Source organism: Vulpes lagopus, chromosome 13, assembly GCF_018345385.1.
Source record: "Vulpes lagopus strain Blue_001 chromosome 13, ASM1834538v1, whole genome shotgun sequence".
Taxonomy (NCBI): Eukaryota; Metazoa; Chordata; class Mammalia; order Carnivora; family Canidae; genus Vulpes; species Vulpes lagopus.
In genome coordinates, this window is record NC_054836.1 from 58,965,487 (window position 1) to 58,989,723 (window position 24,237).

At 45.4% G+C, this 24,237-nt stretch overlaps 1 protein-coding gene across 1 annotated transcript in view; it reads left to right on the plus strand.

The window, feature by feature from the left end:
* The window catches only part of CPED1 (cadherin like and PC-esterase domain containing 1), a 263,284-nt gene that overhangs the window by 9,817 nt on the left and 229,230 nt on the right, over positions 1 to 24,237 (plus strand). The window contains exon 2 of the mRNA XM_041727811.1: positions 16,199 to 16,382. Coding sequence (XP_041583745.1) covers positions 16,199 to 16,382 — 184 coding nt within the window. The remainder of the gene's footprint in view (positions 1 to 16,198; positions 16,383 to 24,237) is intronic.

The following is a 24,237-nucleotide window of genomic DNA, read 5'->3' on the forward strand; positions in this document are numbered from 1 at the left end:
AAATATGCACATGAGTGAAAAATTGTTCATACTGAGAAAACTTTAAACAAATTCAAATTTGCTTACACTAGATACATTTTAATGGAGTCTTAATGAAGACTGATATTTAGCAAGTTATGTTAAATTTCCTATGAATCCAGGAATTAATCAGTTTATGGGTGTCATTCTCTCTTTTTTCAAGATAGTGGCAATAACTTCTTCTTTTTCACTCTCAGCAATTTTGTTTCTTGTTCTAATAGAATTGGAAACTCACACAAACCCTCAGAAATGGAAACCACTAGATACACTCACATTATAAAAAGTGCTTCCTGTTATCAACTTTGAGTCTGTGGCCTTTTGGGGTGAAAGGAATGTTTGGTTTCATTTTTCCCTTTGGTTTCCTTTGGATCTTTTTCTAAGGAGCCATTCTCGCTAAAAGGATGAGCTCATGTTCTAAAACAGGATTTATGTTCTCTAACAGAAACTATACCAAAGTTGGAAATTTGTATGGTAAATAGTACTTTGTCAACGTTTGCACTTTCCAGAGACTTGTTCAAAGTGTAAAACTAAACATCTGGACTTATATACAGGGTTAAAAAGAAATATAATAACAAATTATAAATTGAGCCTTGGCCATATATAAGCATCTTAATGAAAAAAAAATGTATTTAAAGTTCAATTGAATTCACTAAGGGGAGCTGATTCACTTATGATCCAAAATAATAGATGGAACAAAATATTCAGAAGAACACATGGACTTGAAAGAGCACAACGGGCCCAATCATGTGTTCGGAAATATAACTACGTTTGGTATCTCTAGTCCTTGCTTGGGGACTCTGAGTGGAACCCTTGCCAGTTCACTTATGGTGCATCCCCATTGAGTCCCTTGCTAAAGGGAGGCTCCAGGATGCTGCGTGTTGGTGGGAATCGCCCTAAGTGTATCCACCAAGGCTTCTGACCCCAAACCTGTTGAGTATATTGAGTAAGAACATAGATATGTTGTGAAACAAACACGACCTTTGGGGTAACGGCTCAGATTCCAGCCGTGTCACTTACTAATGTAGGTCACAGCAGATCTTATGTAGATTTCTAAACTCAATTTTCTCACTGGAAGAATGGACCTAACTAAATCTGCTGCTTTAGAATTGAATAGGTGTCTGAAAACACCAAGCACGTTGGCTGACCAGGGTTTGTGTTCAGTAAATGTTGGTGTTTTTCCTGCCCACAAGAAGCTGGATTTAAGCTTTGACCTCAAAAACAAGCACTATAAATGGCTTATATATTTTTTCAAGAATGTAGTTCCTGTGTTTGATCTTCCACCTCTGTGCTTTCTTCGTTATATTCTTTTTGGGCAGATGTTTGAGGTAGCATGTTCTGTGCTAGCCGTCTTCGGAGTTCCTCTGACACCTCCAGATGAGCCAAATGGAAGTACTTTCCACTAGTTTTCTCCAGATGAATGATACTTCTTCCCCTCCTGCTCAAGAATGTGTTCAGCTACTACAAGTAGTAGCAATGAAGCACATCTTCCCTGATTTATAAAGTTCAGATTATTCACAAATTCTGATATTTTAATTCTTTTTATAGCCAGTTCTTTTATGACACATCTCACAGTTGATTTTCACAAATCAAAGCTCATTGTCTGCTGTCCTGAGTATATTCTGACTATGCCTAAGAGAGGGATCTGGGAAAAGTGACCGATTCAGAATGGGAGAGTCAGGCAGGGGAAAAGCCTCATGAGAGTAAACAATATATGGGGAGAAAAGAGAATTTATTAAATAGGAATATTGTTCCTGGGTCCTGGTGTTTCTAGCTGGTTTTGACATAGGAAGAGAAGACCATGTTGGAGTGCTGGTATACCTGGTAAAGGTCAGTGTATCTGAGGCTGATCCCGCTGTGCCCCACTCACTCTCCAGGTGGAAGAGAAAAAGAACAAATGGGTGTACAGGAAGGTACTTGTGATGAGTACTGGGTGTTGTATGTATGTGATGAATCACTAAAGTGAGTGTAATGCGGTGGCCTATGTAAGCAAACTCTAAGCCTATAAATGCTTCAAGGTTAGCAAATCAAAACCTAAGGACAACTAATCAGAAACAGCCAAGTAGGAGTGCCTGGGGGGCTCAGTGCTTGAGCATCTGCCTTTGGTTCAGGTCATGATCCGGGGTCCTGGGATCGAGACCCGCATCGAGTCCCACATCGGGCTCCCCACAGGGAACCTGCTTCTCCCTCTGCCTGTGTCTCTGCCTCTCTCTCTCTCTGCCTCTCATGAGTAAATAAATACAATCCTAAAAAAAGAGAAAGAAAGAAACAGCCAAGTAGACTTTAAGCGATAGCCAATGAATAATTGCCTTACCTTGCCTGTGCCTTTTCTCGATTAGAGTCTCTCCCTGAGCTCCCGGTAGAGAAACATCCTAAGACCAGTATTACCTTATATGTTCACTGACTAGAATTTACATAAAAAGTTGAAAGTAAAAAGAACTAATGGGGACCCCGTTCCAATCCCAAAGAGTTGAGTCACCATGCACAAGTGACTTCTTTTGTTTCTTCTTGTAGCCTATGGCATAAGGATGGGAATATATGTTACGGAGATGTCATGGGGTCAAGGTAGACACTAGTTGGAAAACACTGAGGTTATAAGAGGGAGGGGAGTAAACATTATCACATCTGCTAAGAGAGAAGCCAAGGCATATTGGACATTTCAAGAGTTTACGTGAGCACAGATCGATTCTCATCAGGCAGCACCACACCGCAAGTGGGTAAGAGTGTTCCCCCAGTGGGAGCTCAGGGGGGACCTGCTTAGAGAAAAGGCACAGGTAAGTCAAGGCCGTTACTGATTAGCTGTCGCTTCAAGTCGACTTGGCTGTTTCTGACTGGTTGCCCTTAGGCTTCGGTCCGCTAACGTCGAGGCCCTCACAGGCTTGCACTTTGGCTGCCTTACGTTGGCCACCACCCGTTACACTCGCTTCGGCCTAAGAGCCTCCATGTTCAATTAATTTAACGCATCCCGAAGGATGAGGTCACGAAAATGTTCTCACTGCATTGGGTATCTCCTGAGGGAAAGGGATGCCTATAGGCAACAGAGATGTGAGACCCAGGAACACGCCTTTTTTCATGAAAAAGTGGTAGCATGGTGTGCTACCCAAACACAGTTATGTTCCAGAATGCTCCTGAAGTCCCAAATCGCAGTTGCAACCACGTTGCCTCTTGGCGCCCCACTGTTTCTTTAACAAGCCATAGGAAGCATAGTCGCCTTCCAGTAGTTTCAGCCCTAAGCCTGGCTCTTCCCTGGTGGCAAACCCAGCAGTCATCTGGCCAAAGTGCACAAATGCTTCGGGAAAAGTGGAACAGGAAATTAGCTTTTCTGTAGCAGGGCAGGGACTATCTGACCTTGGCCGGCGTCAACCAGAACGTGGACTTGCACACTGAGCAGCAAAGCCCCCATGAGGCGCACCCAGAGGGCAGGAGTGATTCCAAGTGGGTGTCCCTCACTCCTCCCGCTATGACGCGCTCTGTCTCCTTTGAGGAAACAGTGGAAACATTAATACCACATCTGAAGCTTCTTACACGCGAGCGAAACCGACCTGTCCAAATATTTTAGTGCTACATAAGCTATTTTAAAAGCAGATGGTTTCAGGGCAGAGTTCATTTTCTTTCCTTTTTTTTTTTTTTTTTTTTTTGGAGCAGAAGATAAAGATGAGGGAAAAGGAGATAAGCTGATTATTTTTCTTTTTAAGAACCACTGGTTAAAACAATAACACGTCTGCTTTAAACACACTTGTTTGCTGGAAAACAGAATAAAATGTATTTGTGAGAATATATTCTGTCAAAAATATAAACTTTAGGGAGCTAGAACTGTCTCCTGTTTTTAATATAAAATAATGACATTTTAGAAAGAAGCCCCCTAAAAAGAATAAAAAAATAAAAAGAAGCCCCCTTCCTGTGATATAATTGGGAGGATGTCTCATCCCCCAGTGATGTACACATAATCCTAAGCACAATTCTTAGGAAAACCCTGAAAAAGTAAGCAGGAATTTATAATATAAATAATATAACTATTTCCTATGGAGTCTAGCATTTATTTTTTTAAGATTTATTTATTTATTTGAGAGAGAGAGATAGAGCAAGTGCATGAGTGTTGGTGGGGAGGGACAGACCGAGAGAGAACCCTCAAGCCAGCTCCCCACTGAGTGTGGAGCCCCACGTGGGGCTCAGTCCCAGGGCCTCGGGATCATGACCTGAGCTGACATCAAGAGCCGAACCGACTGAGCCACCCAGGGGCCCCAGTAAGGTCTAGAATTTAAACCAAGCCTTTCTAATAAATTACCGGCGGCCGGATCAGGGCAGGGATGGAGGCGAGACCGGGCCTGGCCGCATGAGCTGAGTGAGTGGATGAACGTGGTCTAGTGTCATTCAGGCTGTGTAGACACTAGCCCAGGATGTCTTGGAGGCCTTCCCACCGTGGCTCGTGGTCCTTATATTTTTCTTTTGTACTTTCAGTTGATTTTTAAACTCTGGCCTCCCCGACAGCCCATCCAGGTCATCCTCAATCTATAAGATGCCTTCACTTTCCTAAAAAGACCAAAGCAGTCTGTTACGTTAGAAGAGACGGTTTCTTCTTTAGGTCTGGCCTATGAGACCCTCTCCTGGACCCTTTAAGAATAAGCTGGACCTCCTGGAAGGGAACTCACTTTTCTGGCCAGTCACAGAAGAAAGCCAAATGCTATCCTGCCACATAATCCATCCCCTAAGGGAAGAACCACAGAGTTTAGGGACCTGAAAGTGTGATCGTCGTGTTCGATGGTGTCTTATTCTTTCCTCTAGAGATGGTGCTTATTTTGTGGTATTACCAGATACCGTCATTTCCTGCCAATTTTTGATTTTTTTTTTTTTTAAATTTCTTTTTTTTTTTTTTTTTTAATTTTTTATTTATTTATGATAGTCACAGAGAGAGAGAGAGAGAGGCAGAGACACAGGCGGAGGGAGAAGCAGGCTCCATGCACCGGGAGCCTGATGTGGGATTCGATCCCGGGTCTCCAGGATCGCGCCCTGGGCCAAAGGCAGGCGCCAAACCACTGCGCCACCCAGGGATCCCTAATTTTTGATTTTTATTTTTATTTTTTATTTTTATTTTTTTTTTTCAATTTTTGATTTTTAAAGCAGAAAATTGGCCTCAAATACCTAAGCATTCTAGAGTGAGCGTGTCATTTGGAAGGCCCTAAAGTCGATTTTGAAGGGACCACGCGAGATTGTGTTGTGATGTGTTGGTGTAAGAGAGCAGCAGGCGGCGCCGCGAGCCGGATCGGGTTGACCGGATGGAGGTTCCGGAGGGAAGCCTGGGAAGGAGGTTCTTAGGACCCATCAGGTGCTACCGGGTGGTCCCCACGGAGAGCCCAGGCTGTCTGTTAGCGGTGGCCAGTGAGCTGGAGGCACGAGATGAGGACACCACGGGGTGCGCACCGCCCCAGGGGTTGGAGCAAGCAGACAGCTTGAGCGCGAGGCGTAAGTGTGTGCTTGAGGGAAACTTTGCGTATGGACCTGGTTGAAGGCAGGATGTTTTTCCATTTGAGCAGCGTGTGGTGCCTGAATATTCAGCACTTGCTCCTCCATTCATCGTGACGGTTTGTCTTCCACGTGGGTAGGCCGAGCAGGGTTTCCCTGGGCTCCTGAGGTACGGGCCTCCATCCGTGGCCTTCCACTGAGACAAGAGCCGCAGCTGACCCTTGCTGCAGGGGCACCTGCACACGCAGGTGGGCTTCCATCCTTAACCGTCTGTGCGGCTCACGGAGACGCTGGATTTCGGGGGAGACCCTGGACGAGTGGGTTGCCGCAGGGGTGTGAGTGCTGAGGCGGAAAGACGGGAGCCAGAGATTCTGCGTGCGTGGGGCTGGCAGCATCAGGCGCTTACCTGAGGTGGGCTTGGCCACCTGTCCCCTCCTGGGGGGTCTGATATGGCAACTGGGCAGGCAGTGGGTGGAGAACCTCATCCTCATCCCCACCGTGGTGCCTCAACTCTACCCTTACGTCTGCCAGACGTTTTTTTTTTTTTTTCAAGGCTGGACTCTGTGCAGAGGGGGGTCATGTTCACTCTGGTGCTGAAAGAGATTCTAGGCTCTTCAAGGGCTTTTTGTATCCTGATGGTGAATATATTTACAGAACGTTCTAACAACGTATAAAATTAAATTACGGGCAGCCCCGGTGGCACAGCGGTTTAGCGTCGCCTGCAGCCCAGGGCGTGATCCTGGGGACCCGGGATCCAGTCCCACGTTGGGCTCCCTGCATGGAGCCTGCTTCTCCCTCTGCCTGTGCCTCTGCCTCTCTCTCTCTGTCTCTATGAATAAATAAATAAAATCTTTAAAAATAAATAAATAAATTAAATTAAATTAAATCACATTTAGTCGTTCAGTTAACATACTGCCTAATTCTTGTCTGGCACCCAGGTCTAAGCAGTATGCCCGTTGTCCACATGACAGCAGTGGCCAGGTATATTCTTTTCATGATACACTTGCTCTAGCACTCAATTTTTGTAAAAGAAGAACAGCAGAGATGATGATGGATTATTCTTAGACGTGTTAAGGCCCCTGATCTAGAAACACCACCTTATCCTATTCCGCTGGTAATTTGCTGGAAGCCCTTTGAAACCACGTAATTGGGATTTTTAAGGTTTTTATCTCATGATCTTCATTACACAAAGAGGCCATAAGACTGATGGGGCTCTGATGTCATGGTGACCTACGTCCGTAAACGCCTCAAGGTTAGGAAGCCAAAATGCTAAGGACAACCGATCCCACACACAAACAACAACAACAACAACAACAAAACAAAACAAAAAAACCCACCAAGCTGTAGCCAATCAAATAATTTCCACTCTTTGCTCCCACACTTTCTCTACCTAGTTCTTCCCCCTGGCTCCTCTGGGCAGAGTGTTCCTAACCACTTGGGGTTTGGGGCTGCCCGATTGGAGTGGACTTTTTTGCTCACGTGAGCTCTTAAAATGTCGAATGTGCCTCAGTTTACCTTTTAACGATTTAAAATATTTTAATCCGTCAAGAGGTTCTTTCATGCAATGACTTCTTTAAGAGATATTTAATGCGCCCTCTCTTTATGAGGACTGTGTATTTTTGGCTGCCCTTATCTTCCCCGACTCTCCCCCATCCTTACACCAGCATGAAAAGTAAGAGGAAATACTGGTGCTTCTTCACAGATGAAGAAATCAAAGTCCATGGAGTGGCGCTTCCGTGGCATCAGCAGACAGTGAATGGAGGGTGGGGAGGGGAGGGGACACCCAGGGGTCAGGAGGCCTGGGGCTGGAAGGCAGGACTCGAACCCCCACTGGTCTCTGGCACCCGCACAAGTGTTGGGTGGACGGTTCGGTGCTTAGGTAGCGACGCTGCCAGCCCCTGTTCTTTCCCGCGGTCACGTCGCTTTTGCAGGGCCTCGCTATTTTAAGACCGAACTGCTGAATTCACTCGTTGTTTGGGCCTGGGGGGACAGAGACTTGCTATTATTTTAACATTTTTCAAAAGAACAAGGGCTCCCCTTGTTTTCTGCTTGGGTTTCCCGAGTGCGGTCGTCGGTTTTCTCCTCTTCCCGACGGGCGGCCTGCAGCGACTGCGGGGCTGCGAGAAGGCTCGTGGGGCTCGGGAGCATTTTGCCCCCCGAACCTGTGGCCGGGATCGGGGCCCGGGGGGAGTAGCCTCCTGCTCTTCAGCTCCCCGGGCTTGTCTGATTAAGGGGAGACTGGGGGTGCAGAGGCAGGAAGGCAGAAGGAAGGAGGAGGGACAGCAGGGCCCGGGGCCATGGTTCGTATTTGATCCCACGTCGGGAGCAAGTCCGAGGCACCCGAGGACCGAGCAGGGCAACAGCGACAGGTGCTTCCCGCTGACCTCGGGGCGCTGTGCTCCTCCCGGGGCCCCCCCGGCCGCCCCAGGTTTGCAGGACCCCAGCTGGGCCTCGCTCTGTGAAGTTACAGCCCCGGAGCCCGCGGCCAGTGCGTGTCACGGCGGGGCCCGCGGCCCGGGGAGAGCTGCCACCACGCTGGGGGGCCGGGGGGTGGCTGCCGGGCCGCACGGGCACAGTGGCGGCAGGGACATGGCCGGTTGGCCCGGGCCCGGGGTCCCCCCTCCCTGTGACACAAGCCCTGGCCTGTGTGCCCGGCTGGGGGCCGCCCTTCGGTGGCATGGGTGCGGTGGGGCCTCTCCTGGCCACCAGGCACCGTGATGCCCCCACCCCTGACCTGCGATGGCAGAGGTCCCAGCGGGCGGAGGCCACGCGACCCTACCGTCCCCGTCTGCCCTGCTCTGCTTTCCCAGTCTCCTGTCTGCGCCTCTTCCCACTCGGGCCGCAGGCCCCTGGCCGCTTGCTTGGAATCCCTCCATGCCAAGGCCCTTCTTCGGGAAGGCCTTCGCCCTCGTGCCTCACCTCCCTCGCTTGCACACGCCGTGACCTGGCTGCCCTGTGGCCGCTTCTCCTGGCTCTTTCTGCCTCAAACCAGGCCCCACCCTGTGGTGCTTACCCCCCCCCCCACCGGGCACCTCTGATGCTCCCCCGTGTGATTAGGGGCCTTCGCAGCACGGGGCCCAGGCCTCCCCTATGGCTTGACCGCCCAGGTCATGGAATACTTACACTTAAAAAAAAAACAAAAAAAACTTTTCTGTATTATGGGAGTGACGTCATAAAGTTCTTAGGAAATCTTTGCGATGTAGGAAGTAACGGTCTGGCCCTCCGGAGTTCCATCAGGATGCCCATCCATCTCCAGGAAACAGAATAAAACAGGAAAATGCTCTCCGGGTTCCCCGCTTTGTGCCTTCCCTGCTGCGGCTTTTAGTAAAGGGCATCGACGTCCGTCGAGGGTGTACGTAGGTAGAGAGACCAGCGGGAAGTCAACCAACTCCCCAATTCTCTACTACTCATGAGGTTTTGGTTTCCTACCAGTTACTTAAGAACACAGGGAGTAAAGCCGTATTACCTTCCCCGTCACCCTCCTTGCGGGTCGTTCCTTACTGCCTGCCTGACCCTATTTGCCGCCCACGCACCTGTGGCGCTGACCTGCAGGAACTTGCTGGTGCAACTTCTCTGCTCATCTTTTCTCTCCCTCTAAGGATTTTCTTTCTTCCCTCATTTTCTTTCACGCACAACATTCATAACACGTGCAAGTGACAGCATCTGGAAGAGCTCCGGGATCATCCTTTAGCACTTCACCCAGACCAGAGATCTGTACCTCCACCGGAACTCACCTTGACTTAGATTTCCTTCATTGTTTATTGCTCTTCCTGCTAAAAATAAAAAGTGAGCTCAGCGGGGCATAGAGTCCTGCCAGGGTTCTTCAGAGCCCAGCCCCGTGCCTGCCCTCTAGGAAGTGTTCAACAATCTCAAGTAGGTGAGTGAGTGAGTGAGTGAACATGGAGAACGAGCCAAAGGGGAGGGCATCTGAAGGACCCAGGAGGAGAAAAGGGGATGAGGTTCTCAGGGATTTGAGGGTAGACATCAGGAGGAGGTTTGTTGGGGGATGATGTGGAATCCGGAGAATAAGCCCAGAGTGATTAGCTATGGAGGAGAGGAGAGGACAGGTTTCCTCTACGGCAGCCAGCAGGAAAGAGGAAACGTTAGTTGTGCCGATAGGCGACCGGTTTGCCAAAACAGAGGCCATGTAGCTTGATTCCTTCTATTAGTGCTGATTTCCTCTGTGATGGGAGGCAGTGATCTGTAGAAATAAGAAGGTAGCTAGAGACCGGGAACGTTGGTCACTGTGGAGTATGAGAGAGAGGGAAGCATGGTGGATGGTCTGGGGACCCCCAAGACCCAACTGGTTTTGCCAACCAGAATCTGTCCAACCAACCAGGCACTTTGCTTCAGCGGCTCCCAGCAACCCAGCCCAGGGGCGGGACAAGCAGGCCACTGAGATCTATGGGCGTCAGGTTCCGCAGCCCCCCAGTCCTCCCCACTTACCTGGCTTGTCATTATTCATTGCGCCTAGTTGTTTGCGTCTTGATAGACTGTCAGCTCTGCGGGGCAGAGACCCGTCTGTCTTGGTAACCGCTGGGTCCCCAGCTCTTCCATGCCTGAAGCTTTACCGTGTGAATGTGGTGCAAGTGCAGTGGAGCAAGGGAATCTCATGTACTGGGCAGGGAGTGATTGGAGTGTTGGACCATGGAATCTGAACTGCCGAGCAAGAAGGTAAAAAGGAGGCTCTCAGAAAGTTGGCACGAGGAGGAAAAACCAGTGGTTGGAGAACTGACGTGTTAGGAAGAAATGAGAAGAGATGGAAACATGCAAATGCGATCAGACAATGGAAAAATCTCATTTTATAATTTTGGAGGGGGGGCGTTTTGGGGACCACAAAGTGCAAGATGTGGTCATTGGAGGGGGTGGTTGTAGGGAAGCGCAGGAGAGAGAGTCATGAGGGATGAAAAAGTAGATATTTTATGGCTTGAGATGCAAATGTCAAAACTTCCACTGAGATTCTCTAGTGGATGTTTTCACCTGATGGTGAGGAAAATGATGGAACTTATGCTTACAAACAGTGAACGCGTACTTTGCATTCATGCGCTCATTCGTTGGCTCACTCATTCATCCATTCCCTCTTACTCAGACCAGCGTAGACACATCTAGGCCCTCATGAAGCGTACAAACTCGTGTGAGAGGCGGACATTAAACAAGTCAACATATAACTACAAATCGTGAAGAAGGCCGACGGGAGAGATAGATGGGAAACAGGCGATGATGGGTTGTAGGAATAGCTACTTAAGTCGCCGCCACCTCATCAAAGCTATATTGGGAATACGGGTTTTTAGGTTGAAACTTGATTGCTTTAGTTTCTCTGCTGATGCTTAAAACTTACACAGAGGCACAGGTGAGCAAACGTGCCTTTCATGGGATGTTCGTGGGACAGGCAGGAGCCTCGAGGTGCCGTTTGGGAGTGAAATCAGATTGTGCTCGTTGTCATGGAGTAGGTCTGAGAAGTGCGTGTTCCTTCCCTGGACTTGAGAGCCAGTTGAGTCAGTTGTGAGATGAAGATAGAGGTTAACTAAAGATTCATTTAGGTGAGGAACATTCTCGTGGGGCTCTGCTTGCAGACCCACGGGACTTGTGGTCTTGTGTCCTACAATTATAAATATTTTTTCAGTGCGAAATGTGTAGGGTATGCATCCAGGAAAACTCCATTTTATTTCTTGAATTCTCTAAAATAAGTATAAATTTCACCAATGGGTAAAAAATCCCTATTTTATTCTTATAACAGAAAAATTAAAACATAATTCACTATGGTGGACTCGGCAATATTTCTAAAATGTCAAAGATCTAGACCACAGGGCAATTTGAGTTTTAGTTATATGTAACACACATCCAAGGTCTACCATATGATTTGTATTTAGGCATCAAAAGGTGTCATGAATACATGGCTACTTTAATAAATCTAGAAAAAACGTTCTTGCTATGTGAAAAAAAATTATTTTTCATCCCTACTATATTTTAAAAAGCTCTATTTCTTGCTTTTGTGGTGAGTCTTAGTGAAGATTTTTTTTAATACTATAAGTAATTGAGAAATACAATACTTTTATAATATAGGTCTTTATTTGATTTTTTTTTTTAGTACAAATTCATTACTTTTCTCAAACATTTAATCCTATTTTTGTCATTCTTGCTCCTATTTGAAATTCTGCTGAGATAAGTTTCTTAATCCAAATGTTCACCACTTTCTGTTCCCAATCTTCCATGGTAGTATTTATAACTAAGACATACATATCGAAAGAAAATGTTTGTGTTCATTCATTCAAGGAATATTTATTATGTGCCCCTTACGTGCCCAGTAATATTCTAAGGTTAGGAAAACAAAAGTGAACAAAAGAGACAAAATATATGGTTTCATTTACCTCCTTTTATGGTGTAAGAGAGATAGACAATAAACATAATGTAGAAGTAGATTATATTTTTTCATTAAAAGGTGACAAGTCATATAGAGAAAAACATATATCAAGATATATGGAAATATAGTTTATTGCAGAAATGCTTTTTATGACAGAGGTCAAACTATAGTAATTGTAAAGCTTATAGGATTTTAAAAAATATTTGTTTAGAGAGAGAGAGAACGCAAGGAGGAGGGGTAGAGGGGTTGGGAGAAAGTCCCAAGAAGACTCCATGCCGAGCACAGAACCCGGTGCAGGGATCGATCTTACAACCCTGAGGTCAGGCCTGAGCTGACCCTAAGAGCCGGACACTGAACCGACTGCGCTACCCCGGCGCCCCTAATGCTTATAGAACCCTTAATGGAAATGCAAAGTTATAATATGTTATTATTCAATTTTATTAATAATTGCCATCATTTATCATTGGGGCACTGCGTTGGACACTTTTGTATAGCAAATTAATTTAATTCCCCACCTAACTTCAGGTTACAAGGTAGAGTTCGTTACTTCAACCATACGTATGAGAAAACCCTGACGCAGAGAGAGCACACGACTCTCCCCAGTGGACAGAGCAAGCAAGTGGCAGAGTCAGAATTCAAATCCCGGTTTCTGGTCCCCGGGCCTCTGTTCTTCCTCCGTGTGGCTGCACCTGACACTTCAGGTTGTTTATTTATTTCGGCGCTCTGTCCTTTGCTTTAGCTAACGTGGCATAAAGGTCTCAGACTTTGAAGTCTTTCCAATTAAAATAATGTGTTCATGTTTTTTTAAGATTTATTTATTATACAGAGAGAAAACGGGAGAGACAGAGACAGAGGGCAAATGGCGGGGGCAGAGGGAGAGGGCGGGAATCTCAAGCAGATGAGTAGGGAGCCTGACGTGAGGCTCCATCTCATGACCCTGAGATCACGACCTGAGCCGAAATCAAGAGTCGGTTAAGCATCCAGGTCGTGAGATCGAACCTCGTGTCGGGCTCCGTGCTGAGCATGGTCTGGGAACCACCCCCCCCCCGTCTCTCTCTCTCTCTCTCTTTGCTCCTCCCTCATATGTCAAATAAAAAAAATAAAATGTTTTTAAAAATTAAAATAACTTTGATGTAGTCTGGCAACGTGATTTCCGAGGGACGATTTTTCAGGTCCATCTAGAAGAAGGGAGAGAGGGTTAACACCCGGTAATGCTCATTCTTTCCCAAGGTCTTCTCAGTGGGGCTGCGAGTCCCGAGTTGTAGACTTGGCCAGGTTGAACCCTTCCACTAAAAATATATCTTCAGAATTGTAGGGGTAATCAAGAGCTCTCATTTCCCAGACCGCCGCTCCTGGCGTTTGGGGATCCTGCATGTGTTAGTGTGGTTGACATAATTATTCATGTAGTTTTTATTTCACATATGCGGTGTGTGCACCTGTTGTTAAACCAGTCAAAAGTGTTCTTGCCCCTTGGTATTGGGCCATTTTGCTGATACAGTGAGTTATAAATATGACAAGGACAGGAGCAGTTTGTATTACAGGATAACATGACATAATTTGACTGACAAGCTCACTTCCCATTATTCTCTGTAGCCTGAGATGCGAGTTAAAATGTCAGTCTGTTATAAAGGTTATTATAAAATATGGCAGTAATTATACTTTATTTACCATAAGCTCCATGTCCGCTACACTGCCGAGAGCTACGTTGCTCTTGCTTAAACTGACCCTGGCCGGGGGGAAGGGGGGGTGGATTTTTCAAAATAGTAATAACATCAAGTTTGAAAATACACTCTCCCCGTGTGAAATCACTGCTATCCTGAGCCAGCTGTAATAGAGAGGAGCATCCTGTGATTACGAAAGAAAATAATGTGAGAAGGGAGTTCTGGGCACTGTGCATTTTGCCTGAGTGACACCGATATATTTGGAAGCATCTGTCTTCCCCTTGCACCTCCATGCATGTTTGTTTGTTTTGGCCTCCTGTGGGCGAGCGGTGCCCTCTGACTCCTGCGTACAAAGGCCCCACCTGTTTCTGGCTTCAAATACTCCTTCTTCCAAAATTTACCATGACAAGCAATGATATTAGCTGAGGAATCATGTCCCAGTTCACAGTTGAATTTTTGAGTCTAAATAGTTTCATTATCAATCAATAAATAGCTTCATTATCGATAAAACACAGCATCCTGGGGAAGGGAAGATACTTAATTAATCATGCTTGTCCGAAGTACCACGCAGGGGAGGTGCGATTAGCTCGTGTTCTATTCCTTTCTATTAAGTCCACCGCATGCGGGTTAAACACCTGTGTCGCCACATGCCAGGCAGGGCTCAGGCTCAGAAGCAGTTTTTCTGACTCTTTGCTCTTCATGTTATTACTTAAAAAGCACATATATAGGGGTACCTGGGTGGCTCCACCAGCTAAGCATTTAACTCGTGTTTTCAGCTCAGCTCGTGATCTCAGGGTCCTGAGATCCAACCCCGGGTTGGGCTCCCTGCTCAGCGGGGCATCTGCTTGAGCTTCGCTCCCTCCGCCCCTGCCCCACTTGTGTGTGTGCTGTCGCTCTCAGATAAATATTAAAAAAAAAAAAACTCACACACATATTATTTCCCATATACCAGGCACAGTCCTAAGCCCATCACAGACACGAACTCTTTAGTCTTCTCTGCACCCTAAGGAGGAAAGCATCAGCCAAGGTCACACAAAGAACACTGGTAGACCCTGGGGGATTCGAGCCCAGCAGGCTCTCCAGAGTTTGTGTTCTCCTACCGTCACTCGCTTTGTCTGTTCATTCGCAGATGGCAATAGTTTGTGTGCAGTGACAGATGGGATACGGTTCCTGCCCTCAGAGAGTTTGTAGTCTAAGTCTATACCTTCTTTCTCTCCACACATATCATCAAAGATATCAAAGATCTTGATCAAAGACCGTCAAAGATCTTGATGGGGCACCCTGACTCCTTAATTTAGTGGGTATCTTCATTCATCGAACATGTGCTGCGTGTACGTGTACACCGCCTGTTACGGAGCTCGCATCGGGCAGAGATGCACTCTTCCTCTCGGAAGTGCCAAGGGAAGGGTGTATTTCAGGGAAACCTTTCCCAAAGAGGTGACGTCTGATTTGGAGCTAGCCAGATGGACGAATGGAGAGGGGGGGAAGGAATTTTAGGTTGAAGGCACATTGGTGGGCGAATGAAAGGACAGGGTGGGCTCAGGAATGGAGAGCATTAAGAATGTGCTATGACCAGAGAAGAAAGACAAGGGTTAAGTCTGAATAGCCTTGTGTTCCTTGATGAAGATTGGGAATGGAGTCTAGGGGTCGTGGGAAGTCAGGAAGACATTCAAGTAGTGAAAAGACATGGTCCCCTATGTTTTAGATCCACAGAGTGGACGCTTTGACTCAGAGGTGCCCTATGAGTAACTTGGATCCCAGTTTTGTTTTGTTTTTATCTCTTCTCCCTCATCGTCCTCCCCCAACTCCTTGTCTCCTTTTTTTCGGCCCCTCCAAGTCTTTGCTGTCACCCTGATATCATCACTCCTTCCAGTAACAAAAAAAAAATGATCTACTTTATCAAGGTTTATTCTCAAGTTTTTAGGAAAATACCCAATGTCTGCCATTATGCCTTATGATGAACTCAGATTTCAGCATTGTTTCTACTTGCCAGTTGGGAAATTCCTTTTCGTTAGTGGAATTTCAAACATCCTTGTGAGAAAGAAGAATATTTATTTGGAGGATCAATAAGCTATGGAAGGAAGAACCTGAAATTACGATGCCCCCCTTCTGGGGCAGGGTCCGCCCTGCCACACTGAGCCGGGTGCCAGTTTTGGTGCATTCTGCTTGAGGGACACAGCAGCATTGTCCATCTCCAGGGAGCTCTGAGCGTGCTTCTCAGCTCTCCCCATTCCTCAACATGTCCTGCCAGCACAAAATCCATCCTCTGCATCCATTTCCTCTCCTGTGTTTACCTAAAAAGCACCGTTAAAGGTAATGCAGCTGGCAGGATTTTATAGAAGCACAATGCAGATGAAAGGCGTTGCTATTAATTTATATTTTCAGCTAGGGTTGAGCTCTGTATTTCAGCGTAGCAGTATTCCCCCGGGAGCTCTATATTTTAACGGCCTAAAATTCTCATCTCTCTGTAATAGTGAGAAAAATTCAATTCACCTTCACTTCTTGCATACGAGGTCACCTTTGTCCTTGCCAGCCTTTCAGGGGATCTGTCTTTCATTTCCAGAGACACTGACAGGACAGCTTTCTGAATGGCCCTTGATTTGCATTAATGATGTCCTTCAAGGGAAGCCTGCAACTTCTTCCTCCTGAATTTTTATGCCTCCTTTCTCTCTCTCTCTCTCTCTCTCTTTTTTTTTTGTAGATCCAGAAGTCACTAGAGACACACTTTGGCGGCCATGACCGAAGGGCCCTACTCTACAGGCCTTCTTCCTTCAGCGAAACCGAGCTTCGGCTCCACCAGCACATTCTCACTCAGCATCGCTACACGGTCGTCATCGCTGAAGAAAGGCTCGAGGCCGGCCTTGGGCCGAGGCTGCTAGAAAAAGGTCAGAATAAGAAGCAAACACCAAAGTTGCTTGATGTATAATGTTAAACAATTTCCAGAACGTGCCACATTCTTTCCCTCAAGAAATCTATACAAGCAAATCTGTATCCGTGACCAACTTTCCTGCGTCAAAGAAAACTTGGCTCCTTTTTTACTTCCTCTCAATTTTTCTTCAGCTATATTTCTTTGTTCCTGAAATTATTTTGTTTATATTTTTGTAGCATTTTGGAGTTGCATAGTTCATATTTAAATGCCACATAAAAAATGTTTATGTTTATGAGCCTGAATACATGTCTGCCCAGCACCAAACTGCTCCATATTTTAAGAAAATTGCCACTTCATCTGACTGCAAGTAGAATGTGCTGGAAATTGTTTCGAGAAGCCAGCTTAAATGGGATTCACAGATTGGCTCTAAAATGCGAGAGAAGCATGGATATTTATCACACACACTATTACTAGTCAAGTACTTTTATTTCTATCATTTGGAGTGAGAAATAAAAGACAAGTTTTTAAACAAGGTATTTGGAAAGAAAGTTGAGTAGATGATGAGGGTCAGAAAGGGCAGTAACAATAACAGCTGACATTTCCTGAGCTACTCACCATGTGACAGATACACTCCACCTTGCTCGAAACAGGATGAAATCAGAGAGGAAGCCAAACCATGAGAGACTCTTAATCATAGGAGACAAACCGAGGGTCCCTGGAGGCGCGGGGGGTGGGGGACGGGGTAACTGGGTGATGGGCTTGAAGGAGGGCACGGGATGTAATGAGCTTTGGGCGTCGTATAAGACTGGGGAATCACCGCCCTCTACCTCTGAAGCCAGGAATACACTGCATGTTAATTAAGTGAATGTAAATAAAATCAGAAAAATAATTTTTTTTAAAAGTGCTTCCATATGCCGATGAATCAGTGGGGTTAGGGGAACAGTTAGCCACAATCCCCCTCCACCTTGTTCCCCTTTTATCACACTGGCTGTAAAGTTATAAGCTACTTAGCACAGTTTTTGGAGGAGAGGGCCCAGAAAGTACACTTCAATGCAAAGAAAGGTCCTAAAAAGGTGCAGAGTATGGGCCACCAGGACAGGTCTTCAGGAATGCCATTCGCTGATCCCTATCCCCTAGGAGTAGTATGGGAATCTGCCCTGGGCTCCTGGAAGCCCAGGAGAAAAACAAAAGGGAAAGGGAAAGCTCTGGAATATTAAAGGGGGCTGAAAAGGAATTTTACAGACTTCATCGTGGTTGGTCCTATGAGGAAGGACCGATTGAGAGTTCTAGAAGATCCACTAATGATATTGTCAGGAAACCATTCATAGTGTTAGGGAAAGATACAAAACGTGTGGTCTCCCTCCCATCCCATTTTAGCCCCTCACTGAGGTAGGTGATGGTATGACCCCGCCTGCACCCGGTGAGCTGTGCGCCTAAAGTCGTGCAAAACAGCAGCCGGGGTGACCCACCACTCCCCGGGAAGCTGCTGCTCCCCCTCCCCGATGCTGCTCCTGACCGTGGAGGGGCTCAGGAGGGGCTCTACGGCCTTCGGTGCCTCTGAGCTCCAATTCGGTTTCCATTTTCAACTTTGTCCAGTTGCAATTCAGAAGGACTGTGGCTGCTCTCTCCCTTGATGTCCTTGGGTCAGTTTTACAAGAAAAAGGAGGATGACTTTGCTGCTCCCAAATACCAAGGAAGTGCGAAGACAGCCTGGGGGCAAGAGAATCTGGCGGCCAAATTAGATCCCGAGATGGTGTCACCACATGTGTCAGTGTAAATGCTGATTTGGCTCTCCTGCCCCACATTCCCTCAGCTTGCAAAACATCCACTTCCTAATTCTTTCTTGGTTTCTTTGACTCAGGCTAATAAGATATTATTCCTGGGGAAGGCCTCAAGAAAGGGTAGCAATTTCACTAGAATGGAAAACGGACTTTTGGTTTTCCATCTCATTTTGTAGTTTTCGTTGTGAGGGAAACCTCAAATACCTGAAATTAAAAAAAGTTCTGTGACCATAATCTAACATTTCCTGGATTTTCTAACATATAGGGGAAAAAAAAAGCACATTTTTATTGCAGCTTATTTTCCATGGCCACAGATTTAATCTATACGTTATGTTTGAATTGAGGCACCTGCTGTAAAAATATTTTCTAAAGATTTGATTCATTTTTCTTTAGTTTCACATGTTCACCTCATGCTTATTTTACTATATGTACAGCAGCAGAAAGTATGATGCTCTATTTGCACATTTAAACTTAATTTCTCCATATTGAGCATCTTGGGGGACGTGGAAGCAATTCAGAATAATCTGGAGACTCAGCCCTCCTATCTTTATCATTGCAGTTTCTGCTCTTGGCTGAACTGAAATTTGAAACCATGACATCAAAAATAAAATAGGTACTAAGTGCCCAGCCAGGTACAGATTTGACACATTTGTAAAATACACGCTTGGTCGTAGGAAAATAAATATTTAAAAAAACCCTTCCCTATCCTACCTGTTTTTCCTTCTTTTCTCGCGTCTTCTGATTTGAGCCCATTCACCTCTGCTGGCCTCTTTCTGTGCCAGTGTTTGAAGCACAGGTGGCCGCTTTCCAGCTTGGAGCAACTTTCTTTTTCTTCTTTTTTAAGCCTTTAAGGCCAGAAATGGATAAAAATTAGAAAAAATAAAAGCATCCTAACCAGGCAACATTCCACTATTAAGTATAGTCTGTTTTTTGGGTTTTGTTTTTTGTTGTTGTTGTTGTTTTTTTTTTGTTGTTGTTGTTGTTGTTGTTTTGTTTTGCTTTTTGTAGAGTAACGTTTGGGCTTTATATTCTATTTGGTTTCCCTACTACTTATTTAGTAAACATTTATTGAAAGGAAAGGTAAGCAGTCTCAGGTTCTAAGTTAGAATGTGGGCATTATGTTTTTTTCCTGGTTAATCCCATTCTGGTGGCATAACAGAAGCCGGTGGCCCTCCCCGGAAAGACAGTACGGCTGCGAATAGGCGACTTTAAGCGAGTGAGGTTCTTCGAGCTCCGGCTCTCTTATCTGTTAAAGGCAGTAAATGATATTACCTCATGATAATCTGTGGTGAGAATTTAATCACTTTGTCCGCCCCATCAGAGTTCTGGGAGGAGACAAAGTAAAGCCCAGCCACTATTTTTTGATTCAACAGTCTGGGAGCAGGGCCCAGAAATTTATATGGCAAAAACAGACACATGGGATTCTGATAGGCAGCCCACTGGGGTGCACTATCCTAAGAGACAGACCGTGGGTTCAAGAAATAGCCATCTTTAGAGTTAGTTTTGTGACTAAAACAATGCAAAAGTCTACTCGCTGCAATGCCATCGTACTTCTCAAGTTTTAACTGTATAGGTATTTACAGGCATTTCATCTTTAGTCTGATTTTGAAAACAGCGAGCGGACAATTGTCCTTACAGATTTAAAACTTGGCAACATGTAAGACATATATACTTTGTGGTCCTTCAGACTCTTCTTGCTTTGGAAAAATATATCTCATGTCCCTCCGTTTATAAGAACATATAATTCTCCAAAGGAAAAGATAGAAGCACCAACCCATTATTGTCCTTCCTGGTATCTAGCTACTCTTTACTAAATCACGGAATAGCGTAGTCGCCTAAAAGAGAGTAGATGCCTTCCAAAAATTCTTAGTCTACTCCCACGGTAACATCCAAGTCGTATGGGTCTGTGAGGCTCTGTCTCTGCAGGTTGTATCTTTGGATGAGAATTATTTCTGTTTACTTGAAGAGTAGTACCTATTTATCAGTCTTCCGTTCCCTTTTGCATGCACCTTGCACTTCCAAATTAAATATAATAATCCCTGTGAAATACAGTTGCCAATCTGCCACAGAATCGGTCACTCTTAGGGTTTCAAATTGCTCTTGTTTTTGTAGAAAAACAAGAAACCACCCCATGGGGTTTTCCCATGGATTTTTTTCCCCCCAAGAAACACAAAAGTGGAAGACCATATCGATTTTCTTGCCAGAGGTTGGCAAACTATGGTCCCCTGGCCAAATCTGGCCCAATGCCTGTTTCTGTAAACAAAGTTTTGTTGGAATACAGCCACATGTTTGTTTTCATAGGCCTTTGCCTGCTTCGTTTTACCATAGCAGAGCTGAGGAGTTGGAACAGAGACTATATGGCTCTTAAAGCCTAAAGCATCTATTGGGCCCTTCACAGGAGGAGTTTGCTGACCCATGTATCTAGACTAATTCTATGTTATTTGATCCCAAACCAAGCTGATGGCTAAATTCTAGGGCTGAGATAGTTTTTAACTTTTACCAAACCTCATTCAAAAAGGATTTGTTGGTTTATAATAACACATATAAAAATAAAATTAGGGCTCAGGCTGGATATCCCTCTTAGTTATCATAATTTAAGCTTAATTTTGGTTTGGGCCTTCAAATACCAAGAACAACAAGGGAAAGAATAGAAATTTTACTCTCAGAAAGAAGGGAACACTATGTTCCTTCCCCTAACACACCCAAGTAGTACATTTAAAACACATTTCTTGAAGGGATTGCTAAGTAGATGAGCCTAAGTTATGTAATAGGTCCAGAACCAGAGCAGTGTTTGTACTGCAAACGAAGTGGATGTCATATTTTGGTTCATATAGCAACCTTCCAGCGTGAGCGGAGACTGTAATAGTGCAGCGCGGTAGAGCAAAGGCATTTCTAGGAAGGGCTAGAGTCAATATGGTGATGGTGCTTATCGATATTTGTATTGATATTAAACTTGATATATTGTGTTCTAGAGAATGAAGTTTTAGATGCTGCTGCTTCATGGCTTCTCCCCCCCCCCCGCCCCCCCATAAGGACACTGTAATTTATCTAACTGTGTTCTTGGGAAGCACTATTAAAAGATATAGTTAATAGAGCGAGAGATACAGATCACTACTTAATGTTGTGGAAAACATATTAGAGAAGAAAAAGCCCATTTCCTTCTCTGTTCATAATTTAATAGTTTTCTATCCTCCTATATTTTTATTTACATTCAACCTGCACTCTCAAAAATGTCCAACACACCCATGTACCGTTTGAAATTTAGTCTAATTTTGAAGGTTTATTTATAGTGGCCACTTGCCAAAAGCTGTTTCTGGGGCTTGTATGGAAAAGAAGCAACTACTGCAGACCAGTCTTCACTTTTGTGACGGGGAAGGCGTGTTTCAGTTTTCTTTCTTTAGCTTATTTGTATTCAAGAAGAAGCAATAAGGAGGTTGAGATTTAAATTGTCCGTAAGAAAGAAGAGCTTAACTACAGTAATTGCTTTCTTGGGGGAGGCAGTAGACTGGGGTAATTAAAAAGAATAAGCTTTGGAGTTAGATCAACCCCGAGTTGAGGTCTAGTGTTACCTTTAATGGTTACTTATATAACCTTCCACGAGTTACTTAACCTCCCAAAGTCCTTGTTTTCTCTTTGGGAATTGATTGTGCTGGAAGATTGCTCCACCGAGGCCACGTCCACCGAGGCCACGTTGGGGGCCCTCCAGGAACGGGAGATAATGTCCTTACTACCGTCAAGAACTAACTGCAGAAGGATGATGGAGATTCCTTTCTGGGGAGGTTCACTGAAAATGGGTTGTGTGTGAAGAACGTGGAGGTGCTACTGCTGGATATTTTGTGATAAAGGAACGTGACAGGTGTTTTCAAGGCCGTCTTTATCCACCCACGTGTTCTCATTGGAAGGTCTGGGCTGTAAATCCTCCTGAAATTCCAACACATAGTCTCCTGGATCACTCCCTTGGGAGAGACCTCTCATTAAGAAAGCAAGTCGGTGGGGGATCCCTGGGTGGCACAGCGGTTTGGCGCCTGCCTTTGGCCCAGGGCGCGATCCTGGAGACCCGGGATCGAGTCCCACGTCGGGCTCCCGGTGCATGGATCCTGCTTCTCCCTCTGCCTGTGTCTCTGCCTCTCTCTCTCTCCCTCTGCCTGTGTCTCTGCCTCTCTCTCTCTCTCTCTCTCTCTATCATAAACAAACAAAAAAAAAATTAAAAAAAAAAGAAAGAAAGCAAGTCCGTGGGGGATCCCTGGGTGGCGCAGCGGTTTGGCCTGCCTTTGGCCCAGGGCGCGATCCTGGAGACCCGGGATCGAGTCCCACGTCGGGCTCCCGGTGCATGGATCCTGCTTCTCCCTCTGCCTGTGTCTCTGCCTCTCTCTCTCTCCCTCTGCCTGTGTCTCTGCCTCTCTCTCTCTCTCTCTCTCTCTATCATAAACAAACAAAAAAAAATTAAAAAAAAAAGAAAGAAAGCAAGTCCGTGGGGGATCCCTGGGTGGCGCAGCGGTTTGGCCTGCCTTTGGCCCAGGGCGCGATCCTGGAGACCCAGGATCGAATCCCACGTCGGGCTCCCGGTGCATGGAGCCTGCTTCTCCCTCTGCCTATGTCTCTGCCTCTCTCTCTCCCTCTCTGTGACTATCATAAAAATTAAAAAAATTATAAAAAAAAAAGAGAAAGCAAGTCTGTAAGCTCCTTGAGGTCAGGGGCCATGTCCGTTGTGCCTACCACTTAAAACCCTGCCCTCTACCTAGAGGCGCCCAGGGAATACTTATGAGTGTTTATGGAATACAGTCGAATGCGTGAATAAATGAAGATAACATAGTGTACCAGTTGTTTGAGCCCCTTAGTGAACTATCTCAGAGAATTCACATTAAAGCTTAATTGATAAACCTTTTATTTTTACATGGCATTAGAGGTACATGGATACGCTACCGTGCTCAGATTTGCTCTTCTATAAAAATAACGAAACTGCAAATACAGTAGTATCTGGGCTGATGGTACCTGTTGAGGCTTTAAGTGCTTGTGACCATTTTTCAGAGTTCTTCTCTTCTTTTCCTGTTAAGACTCCTTGGTCTCATTTACCAGCGTTACTGTCTGGTGGTATTGGAGGAGGACGGATGAGTTTAGTTCTAGGCCTGTCTGGTCTCAGGTGCCATAAGGTTTTCATATGGGTATATTTAGCAAAAACTGAAGAAAGGATTTGTGAGGTATCTGCTTAGAGGTGATGACTGATTCACTGAGGGTTTAATATTCCATAAAACAGTGAAATGCATAGCATTACCTAAAAACAAAAACAAAAACAAAAACAAAAACACGCAAACAAAACAAAACACAACAAAAAACCTCTCCAATAAAGAATTTGTAAAAGTAAGCTTTTGTGGCTTGTGAACACAGAAAGCATTAGGGTCACCCCCCCGCCCCCCCTTGTGAGCTAGATCTCCTTTGTGTCCTCTACATTATTCTCTCTACTTCTTTGCTTAGTATAGTGTAAGATATTCGCATTTATGTTCTTCCAACCCCTTGCTTTGGAAAAATGTATCAAACGACCCAGGAATTTTATAACATACACCTTCTCTACAGAAAAGAGAGAGATCCACCGTTGAATTACTCTCTTTGAAATCATCCAGGTCCTATTTAGTAAATCATTGTTTTAGTCCATAGAATGAATGGAGTAGTGGCCTAAAAGGGAATATTTTGGGACTTAAATAAATATTTTCCAGAACTTTTTTGCCTTGCTCCTAGGGTAGAGTCTAAGTAATATATGGTCCGGGAGACCCTGCCACGTAGTATATTTTGTCATTGGGTGAGACCTATTTATGTATACTTGAAGAGGGCATATTTCCACGGTTGCTGCCGAAACCAGATCTGCAGCAGGCACAAGAAAATAGATGGTTCCAATTGCAAAGAATGTTTCTGGGAGGCCCTGCAAGTAGTTGGGCCAATATTTTTGTATCCCCACTGTTTAACGGGACACTTGGGTACGAGATTTATCTGTAGTAACTCCAGAAGACATAACCGGGACCAGTGTAAGGATGAACATTTTATCACTCGGAGCTACGCAGCAGGGGAACAGCCCATCTCAGAGCACAGGAGGTTTTG